This window comes from Grammomys surdaster, unplaced genomic scaffold, assembly GCF_004785775.1.
Source record: "Grammomys surdaster isolate TR1022 unplaced genomic scaffold, NIH_TR_1.0 233, whole genome shotgun sequence".
NCBI lineage: Eukaryota > Metazoa > Chordata > Mammalia > Rodentia > Muridae > Grammomys > Grammomys surdaster.
Genome location: NW_021604678.1, coordinates 7947362 through 7957843, shown reverse-complemented (window position 1 = coordinate 7957843; position 10482 = coordinate 7947362). Strand labels below are relative to the sequence as shown.

General features: G+C 41.3%; 1 protein-coding gene across 1 annotated transcript in view; it reads left to right on the top strand.

Moving 5' to 3' along the window:
• Fras1 (Fraser extracellular matrix complex subunit 1) overlaps nucleotides 1–10482 on the top strand; it is a gene marked incomplete at its 5' end in the record, with an annotated part of 247779 nt that overhangs the window by 121504 nt on the left and 115793 nt on the right. Inside the window, one exon of the mRNA XM_028773698.1 lies at nucleotides 880–1206. Coding sequence (XP_028629531.1) covers nucleotides 880–1206 — 327 coding nt within the window. The remainder of the gene's footprint in view (nucleotides 1–879; nucleotides 1207–10482) is intronic.

Sequence of the window (10482 nt, the reverse complement as noted above, 5' to 3'; positions counted from 1 at the left end):
CTCTCTCTCTCTCTCTCTCTCTCTCTCTCTCTCTCTCTCTCTCTCTCCTTGCCTCCCTCCCTCTCCTCTCCCCCTTCCTCTCCCTCCCCCTCTTCTCTTTCCCACTCTCTCCCTTTCTCCCTCTCTTCCCTCCCTGTGTGCTTGTGCACGTGCGTGTGTTTTCTGCTGTGGTTCATTAACTTTTATTTCTGTGAAAGAACATTTTGTCTGCTCACTAAGGTAATAGGAACAAACTGAGACGTCTTAAGAAAACATATTAACTTGCGCTGTGTTAGCAGTGTCATAAGAGTTAGCCAGGTGGTTGTCTTACCATGCCAGGATCTTGGATCTTGTCTGGCTGTATAAACTGACTTGGGTGGGGCTCTGTCGAGACAGAGATGAACTAGATGGAAGAATATTACCAAGAAGACTGGTAATAACACGGACCCAGAGAGTGGGATTATGTCACTGAGTCAGCTGCAGTGTGGTCTAGAATCAAGTGTTTATCTCCCAAAGTACATACCTCCTATTAGTCTTTCTTAGATCAGACATCTGATTGGGTTTCCTGACACTAAGCTGTGTTCTCCTGCAAATGCAGGCGAGTGTGGTGCAATCCAAGATGACTGACAAATTAGAACCTTAGAAGCAAATAGCACTTACAGATTGCACTTACTCAACACTGGTCCTGAAGTGACTTGAGAAACTTCTAGAATCCAGAGGCATGGAATAACCTCAGTCACTGTGGCTCCCCATACCTCTTACAAATAATTTTATCATGGACTATGTTGGCAGTTTCATAATTTTCTTAAAGGACTTTAATCGGGTTAGACACACTGCTGTCTTGTCTGCTGCATTAACCTATTAAATGACTCTCCTTTCCACTTTCCTTCAACTCCACAGGCCCCGTATGTGCTGAGAAATGAGGTTCTCCACATCAGCAGAGGAGAGCGGGCAGCCATCACCACCCAGCTGCTTGACATCCGGGATGATGACAACCCGCAGGATGTGGTCGTGAATGTGCTCGATCCTCCCCTTCACGGCCAATTGCTCCAAAGGCCTCCAGCCCCCGAGGCCTCTGTTTATCAGTTCCATCTGGATGAACTCTCCAGGGGCCTCCTCCTCTATGCTCATGATGCCTCAGACAGCACGTCTGATATTATAGTCTTTCAGGCCAATGATGGACATTCCTTCCAAAATATACTGTTTCGTGTGAAGAATGTGCCCAAGGTAGGTGTCATCCCTAGGGTTGCAGTCTCCTTGTGTGTACCTGTGAAGGTTTACTCATGGAACTATTTTGGCAGTGCTCATAAAGGTGGGTGTGATGACGGACTCATTCATTTGTCTCAGCAAAGTATCTCATACATCAGGTCAGTATAGTTTGAAGGTCCGCTGTTGAACTCAAAGTTTCTCCATTGGCCTGACGCCATGAAACTGCATTCCGTCCATTCTTCCTATTGTCCTTTGCCTGACCATGATGATGGGGACCGAGGCATCTCTTTCTCTGTGTCCTTTGACTACAGCTCATAAAGTGAGATCCTTACTGTATAGTTATCTGAATTGATAAAAAGGATTAAGTCCAACCCTCCTGTTAGCCAAGCTGGAAGAATGTAAAGAAACTGTGGATAGCCACAGAAGCTGTCCTGATAGACAGGGATATGCTTCCCATTCTAAGTCAGTGGCACACCTCCATAAGTTATGCCATGCCCATAAGCACCTGTGATATTAGTTGCTTAATATTTACTTGATGTTTCATCCTAACAATAATACTTGTAAAATTGTGGGCTTTGTGTAGAATCATACCATTGCTGAAGTTTTTAAATGAATATAGAGACAGTCTGTTTAGTTTTGTCTATGTCCAATAAAAGTTGTTCTTGGATACTGCAGACGAGATGTTTGTCACATCGGAAGGGATGCTGTTCAGGTGCAAACACACCTGCCAGCATTTCTCAATGCTTGGTGCTGTTCACTTGGAGGCCCATTCCTCCAGGTAGCTTCTCCTCATAGTAATAAAGTTGGAAACAATATATTTTTTTAGCTTTTCATTCTGAGTATCACTACCCACAGAGATGTTACCCACAGAGGGTGCTTAGCTAAAGAGATTTTTCCGAGGATACTTTAAAATCACTTGCTGTTTTCCCACCAACAGTCATTCGAGATAAGATGGCTCCCTTCCCTGAACCTCATGTGTTCTAACTTGTTCCTGCTGCAGGCAGTGGTGGAGGCAGGAGACAGTTGAGGTGTGTGAAGGCTAATTGTGCGGCAGAGTTGGCAGATGGCCACCATGTGGTTATCCTCTCATGGTCACTTGTGGACATGAGGTGCAGTTCTGGAGAGGTGGAATCTGGACATATGGAGAAAGTTTTCTTTTCTTGGTTTCCTACCAGAGTCTGCAGTAGGCTTCAGCACAACCCTCACCAGAGACTTTTGTATCGATCTGAGGTTTCAATCTTGCCTCAGCATATTGCACAATTTTGTATAGGATAGTATAGGATGGAAAGGCACTTCTAGGATTTGTCCTGCTTTGACCACCAAAACAAAACTAAACAGAAACAAATGGAAAAAAAAAAAGAGGGAAAGACACAGAATTCAGATTCCTGCAGGCCTTATACCTGTGCATCGTGTAGGAAGTTCCTGGGTCTGTTGCTCATTCCTGAAGAGTTCTGGTGGTGCCTTTTCTTCCTCCACCTTCTCATCCGCCATTCCCTATAGCATCACCCTGGTTTCCCACTCAGGCAGTGACTCATAACCATGTTTCCAAACAGTAACACTGGTGGCCTGAGCCTCGCACTGTCCAAATGTGCTGACAATAAATTGGTTTGTATCCACTATAGGTATGCAAATGTCTACTACTTTTTATTTTAGGAATTAAAATAAATGTTTCTTTATACCCTTTCTCTGGGTCTTTTTATCCTGCCCTGCTGGAAAGTCCAAGTACTGGTTGTATGGCCTCGCTTATTCCAAAGGACATGATAGCATAAATAGAAAGGCTTTTGTTTGCTTTGTTTTTAACATTTACTGGACACTAAAACTTGATGTGAATTGTTCCTTTTAATCTTCCCATTCATTCTGTGGTGTCTGTATGAATATCTCTTACTTATGGAAGGAGGAAACTAAAGCAAGTGGAGATTTAGAAATATTCATTCTCATAAAGGTTTTCAGCATCTGAGCTAAGATTTCATTTCAAATGTGCCTGCCTCCCACACACAGCCAGGAGGCTCTTTCATTCTGGCCCGAGGTTTCCAATATTTTAGGCATAGATAGTCTCATTCCCTTGATGGATTAAATGAAGACAAAAATGTATTCATTTTCTCTATCCAAGCAAGAAGTCCCCAAGCCTTCTAGAATCTTCTATCTGGATTCACCACAGCTTATTATAAGAGAGGCTATTTATACTTGTAGGTCTACTGGGTCCAGGAAATAAAACTGGCCTCGTGTGTTACAGTGACTGGTGGATGTGTAGTTGGATAGAATTGCTCTCATTCTAAGAGCCGTTTCTGAAGACGGGCATGAGAACTCTTTCCCTGAGGCTACCTGTGTGTTAAATCTGGAGGCTTGCTGATATCTAGTTGGTGGCTTTAATGGAATGGACATGGATGTCATATGAATGGATATACAAGTGACTCCCTAACTTGTTCAGTGGAAATGTTAGCCTGTTTTTCTGTTCTTTCTCTGGTGAAGGAATAGAAAGAAGCTTTGTAAGAGGAAGCTTTAATTTAGTTTTACTCTCTGAGCAGGGTACGTTAATGTTATTGTTGGACGGGTATAATGACTTGAGCAAGACAGGTGGCTAAGTGTCTCTCAGGTGGTTCTTGCCAAGTACAAAATGCTCAGGGCACCTCTGCTGATGCTGGTGTGGTCTGAGGCTAAGCGAAGGAATTGTGAGTTGAGTCCTGTTTTTCATGTTCTATACTACTTCACCCAGACTTGGCCCAACTGCCACTTTCAGGAAGACACTGAGCAAATGTGGGGAGAATAGAATCAGGAATGATGTCGAAACCTGTTTTACTGGAGCAGGAGACAGAAGGGGGAAAGAAAAGATTAAGAAGTAATAAAGAAAGCCCTGCTGAGCAGGTTTTCATTAATTTGGGTTAATTAAGTAGCTCGACAAACCCAGGCTATAGATATATGCTTCTGACAAAGTTCCACATCCCGCAAGGGCTACAGTGTGGGTGGGTAGGAGTCAGCTCTGGTAGATAGCTCTTTTGTTGGATTCCAAGGAAGTGCCTCTTTCTCCATTAACTATGACGCCCCTGGAAACCATGCCTTCTTTCCACCTTGGCAACCAGTCTGACAATCTTCCCAATTTCCGTTGTTTGAACAGTTCTTTTCTGCCCCACCCCCGCGTTAATGTTTAAGATCCCCCAATGCCATAGTAAGAACTGGCTGAAAAACTCTTGTCTCTGAGAGCCCTTTCTACTGTGGGATTGCCTATGTGTAGCTTAAAATACCCTATTGTATTGCATCCCATTTTGCTCATGCCTCTCTCTGGGACTTTTATGGAGACACAGTTAAATACAATTATTTGTGTGAACTTCAAATGTCAGTAGTGTAAAAATGTTTGGTAGATGAGTAAACACAACTAAATCCTTTCCAAATATCAGTTTTCCTTCTTGGGGTCGGGGGAGCTATTTAGTTTGTTCTATCCATTGTCTCATGAGAAATACACTGAGAAAATGTTTATTGACTTAAATATTGGAATCTACCCCAAGCAAAGGTTGCATGCTCCTGACCTGAAATAGCAAGCCTCTAAGCCCTTGTTGACAAGCACAGAGCCATCTGATTATCTTCCCTGTTCTGCTGCTGGTTCATTTCACCTCATGCCTTCTGTGGTACATGTTTCTCCCCTGCAATGCCCTGTACCACCAGAATGTTCAGTCTGTGGTATAAATGAGCTCTTGAAATGACAGCATACTTTTACAGAATAAGTGTGGTGTGGGGGTGCTGGGGAAGACTAGCCAACTAGCCATTTGCTAAGTTGTAGAGTTTTGAAAACTTTCATCTGGAATATTTGGACCCAGAATTGGGCTATGGTATCATTTAAGCTAAAGTTTCATTATTTATTAGTCCATTTTCATTTGGTGAGGGGATTTTATTTTGTTTCAAGGGATGGAAGGTTGTGCTTTTACTGTTATTCACAGTGTTAATATTTTTACTTGTAATACAATATGTAACGGCTAAATTTTATTACCAGCAGTTTTGTATGCCTATTGTTCTATGAAATGAATTAGAAAAACTATTTAATTTAAAGCACTGCTTTAATCATGTCCTCAATTTTACTCATTGGGATTTCATTGCCTGCTAATGTACTCTGAGGGATACATAAAACATCGGAGGGCAGGATTGTTCAACTAGTAAAATTACTAATTTATTGAGCTGATGGGGATATGCAATGGAGAAAAGCTATAAGGAGAAAACGCAATTCCAAAATGTCAACAATTATGAGAAGATTACTGTAAAAGTTGGCTTTTGTACACATTAGCTATGTTTCCAGTCCTCTTCCCAAGAGAAACTATTAAAAACAACCATGATCAAGATGAGTATGAAGGTTACTATTTCTTTTTCAAAACAATGAGAAAAGTTTAAAAGCCCTATATATTTAATAGTTAAAACACAATAAATTTGAGACTACAATCATTGCCAGAAAGCCACCAATGCTTCAGACTCATAGACACCATCACTGCCCAAGATTTCCTGTGCACCTCTTCCCATTACTGCTTATCTTCCTGGTCAGGATACTTAACCCTAGATCTGTTCTCTTAGCAAACAAAGCATCTCTAGCTAATGGCAGCACGGGATAGAATTTCAAGGCTTACTCACTTTGTAGAACTGGAACTTCATACCATTTGACTGTTAACTTCCACTTTCCATGTCTCTCTCCCCTGTTTATTCCTAGTCAGCTTTCAGTATAAATCTCACTGTTTTAGAGTCTACATAGTAAGTGACATCGTTCAGCTTTTGTCTTCTTCCTGTGTCTAGCTAATTTAGCTGAGTGTTCTCTAAATCCATCCACATTGTCATAATTGCAGGATTCCCTCCTGTTTATAATGAATGAGTGATTCATACTGTGTGTATGCAGGGGTTATGGGAGCAGGGTACAGAGATTCTTGTCTTTTTGTCTCTTCTATATCCACTACAGGTTTACCATGAAGCCTACCTACATATAGTCTTGAAGTTACTGTAGTCCATTTTAAACGGATACATTATTTTCAATCACACATTCCTTTCTACTTATATGAATCCTTGACCCCTGGGATATGCTGTTCATGTTGCAATTTATGTTTTTCCATGTCAACAGACCCACTAACAAATTTCTATGATTATTGATTGACCTTTGTACTTTTGCCTTTTAAAGATTTATTCCAGTCATTCTTAACAGTAAAGATGCTTTACAAATATGTACATGATGCATGCACGTACTCACATGCAGAGGATTGTGTAGGGAGTAACAGAAAGGAAGATAAAGGCTGAGCCTGTTCAGAAGAGAGACAAGAGTTTTTGTTGAATGTTTCCAGCCTGCTGTTGGTTCAGGCCATGGATCTAAAGCCTGTAGGAATAGCCAACTCTACTTGCATAGCCAACTCTCCTTGCATTCTGTGTATGAGTTCTACTTTCATGTTTTCACATTGCTAACTAACATCCTTTCCTTTCAATTTGCTGAGCTCAGCATTTCTTGACAGATGGGCCAACATGTAGTCAACTACACTAGCTTTGATTTGTTAAGAAAGTCTCTTTCATTCATAAATGGCAGCGTTGCCAATGAATTATTCTTGGTTTGCAATTTTATCTTCCATTGCTTTAACTGAATCATACCACTCTCCTGGCACAGAGTCCATGCTGTGTAATCTAGTAGGGATCAGTAGGATACAGTTCCTGTGTGGTACAGAATTCTCTTTGTGTTGACGTTTGAAAACTTGACCATCATGTGTAGATTTCTTCAGGTTCAATTTGCTTGGCATTCTGAGTGTCAGTGATTTGGACAAGCATCTCCCACCTCAGATTTGGAAGGTTTTCTGACATTATTTCTGTACCCAAGAGTTTGTTCTTTACGCTTCTTCTCCTTTTTCTTTTGTGTTCCCAGTCTGGATGGGTTCAAATGATTTGTTTGAGGCTTGCTGGTTATTTTTTTCTCTTTCAGTAGGAACTTCTGTTGAAGCTCTCTTGAGTTTTAAATTCATATTTTTTCTTATTTAGCTCAAGATTTCTGCTAGTTATTTTATTTTTAACAGTTGTTTGCCTTTGGTGGGGTTTTTACTGTACGCTACTTTTCTAATTCATGTCTAGTTTGCTCTCTGGGTCCACTTGTTGCTCATGTGTCTTTGATTTTATTTTTTTGCATTCCATGCAGTCCATCACCCTCTCTCTCTTTATAGCCAGGCCCCATAGATTTATTTTCTCTCTGTAGTGCCATCATCTTTCTTTGTTCATCTTCTCTGTGTTCCTTGAAATTGTGCATTTGAACAATCAGTTTGGCTTCCCGAGAAAAAGACTTCCAATAATCTTTTGATCTCTCCTTTGGAGAACTTTGAGGATTTTAGGCCTTCTCTTGGAGCGTAGCTTTGTGAAAGCCTCCATCCTCCCTATGACAGTGCAGTAATGTGTTCAACACTACCTATTGGGTGTGTACTGTCTAAAGAGTCTTATGTGCACAGACACTGTAGAAATTTAGCTGTGACAGGCTGTATGGAATACTGCTAGTGCTTATTGGCTATTTAGGGAATGTCTTAGTTACTTTTATATTGCTGTGATAGGCACTATGACCAAGGCAAGTTATAGAAGAAAGAGTTTCAGAGGGGGTAAGCCCATACCATTGTGATGATTTGAATAAGAATGGCCCAGCATAGGCTCACATATTTGAATGCTTAGTCACCAGGGAACTCTTTGAAAAGATTAAAAGGGTTGAGAGGTTTGGCCTTGTTGAAGGAACTGTGTCACTCAGGGGTAGGCTTTGAAGTTTTAAAGCCCACACCAGGTTTAGTTCCCCCCTCTGCACACACACACACACACACACACACACACACACACACACAGACACAGACACACACACACACACAAACACACCCCACCATCAACAACAACCATCACCACCACCAACCTGTGAATTGACCAAATTTCTCTGCTTCAGTCACAGTACTTCCAGGGTATAGCTCTCAGCTACTTCTCCAACACCACACCTACTCTTGCCATGGTGACTAAATTTCTGAAATTGGAAGCAAGCCCTCAGTTAAATGCTTTCTTTTATAAACATTACATTGGCCATGTTATCTCTTCACAGCAATAGAACAGTGACTAAGGCAGCCATTTTGGTGGGGAGCATGGCAGCAGACCGGCAGGCCTAGCACTGGAGCAGTAGCCAAGAGTTTGCATCCTTATCTGCAAGCACAATGCAGAAAAAGTTTATTGGGAATGGTGTGGGCTTTTGAAACCTCATATTCAGCCATCTACATGGGGAAGCTACGATTAGAATATGGTTCACAGACAGGGCTCTTGGTGGATTTCATGAGCTGATTACTGTAACTTTCTGCAATTTGTTGAGCTTTACAAGGTTGTTACTAAAAATTCTACTCCATTTCCCCTGTTCCTAGAGGTCCTAGAACATTTAGATGGCTCAGGACTTGAGCCTTAGATGCTGTATCCTGAAGCAAAAGATTCTCATGTCTCCCCTGTGGGAACAGTTAGACAGAAAGGCTCTCTTCAAGCACTAAGCTCTATCGTCTTAGAGGGAAATGGAACTTTCCTCATTTTCTTCAATACATCTATTCTTGGACTGTTTTTTTTTCCTCCATCATGGTGCTAGAACCTCTCAGTTAGGATTCCTGTGAAAGCATTGTCTTTTGTGGGTAGTTGTTAAAATTAAAATTTCAGTGGGAACTCAATGACTGGAACCTTCTATTCTGCAACTTTATTGATGTCAAGAATTATATGTCTTATTCCTAGTAATTGTTTGTTTCTTATTAATTCCTATTAAGAATAATTCAAAAATGGCAGCATTATATTTTCAGAAGGAACATCCAGAACATTGCAGTCTATCCTGGACTGTACTTCACATGAATCGGCACACCTGCATATCTTCTAGGCTATTTAAAAAGCAAATATTTTGATTTAGGAGGTCTTATTCAGCAGTTCAGGTGTAGGACCTGAGATATATTTTAAATCCTAATGGGCTTCCAGCTGCTATTAGAACACACTGTTCTGAACACTGACTTGCAAGATGCACTGTGTCCTAAATGGTTACAGTCTTCCCAGGAGCCATAGACAATTATGCTGATAAAGGGTGGTGGGGATAAAGACATAGCAGAGAGCTGTCCAGGCATTGTACGCTGAAGTCACAGTACTTACTGGCTTGGAATATGAAAGCTACATTGCCTGATTAGTCTAATAATGGTGCATAATTGATCTCTACAATCAAAGTCAAAGTTGACTAAGCTGCTTCTATTAGAAAGATTTCTAGCAATTAGAAACCCCAGCCCCTAGTGTACTGTGTTATCTAAAACTGTCTCAGTGACAGCCTTTGCTCTTGGAACTTTGGTACATTCTATAAAATGCTTTAGGCATGCCTTTCTTGTTTCTGTAAATAATACTCTATAAACATTTTGGAAGAAAGAAGCTATCTGGAATTTTTCAATAGAACATTAAACCAAGATAGGAAGGACCCTTTTCCTATTCTCTTTAGACACCCTTTGACTCCATTTTGGGGGGTGTGAGTGTGATGGAAATGGCCATAACTACCTTCTGGAGGTGAATTATTCATGACTAGTAACTACTGAACATGGGTACCACCCCTTCTGAAAAGCGCCCTCGTAAGAGAGGGTGTTTGCTCTGTGATTTAGTGTTATATTTGAAAGGAACAGATTTTAGAAAACCATCCCTTCTAAAATGCCCAATTTAAAAATGTTGGGTCTCCTGGTTTGTGAAGTTTGAAAACAAAGTGAGACTAGAGCACAGGCAGCCTCATTAATATTATTCTTGGGAAGATACCAGTTGTGGGACTTAGAAAGAGTATGCATAAATCAGGACTGGCAGTGCTTTGCAATGGTGTGGTCCTCAACAGTTGCAAGAGTTGTCGTGTCCCTGGAGTGCTGAGCAGCACTTCTGGCAGGATGCTCCCAGCTATTGCTGCTTCTCTTTTCATCAGTCCTGAGGCCTGTTGACCCTGCCTCATTAATGAAATCTTACTCTTCCTTCCCCCTACAGCTATCCCCTTGCAGGCCTTAATTTCTTTCCCCTGTGCCTTTGCATGGATATGTAGAATGTTGCCTGTGACACCCCTTCATCCAGCATTAGTCACTGCAGTTTCTTGGCCTTAGGCTCCATCTTTCTGAAACAGGCTGATCATCTCCTCATTCTGTTCATCCCACTGCCTTCCCTAAACATTCTCATGTCCTTCCCTGTGTCTGTAAGTTAAATCGAGACTTCAGGGTGGTGAGGGTAGAGGTGGCTTCTTGTTGTTGTTGTTGGTTTCTTCTTCTTCTTCTTCTTCTTCTTCTTCTTCTTCTTCTTCTTCTT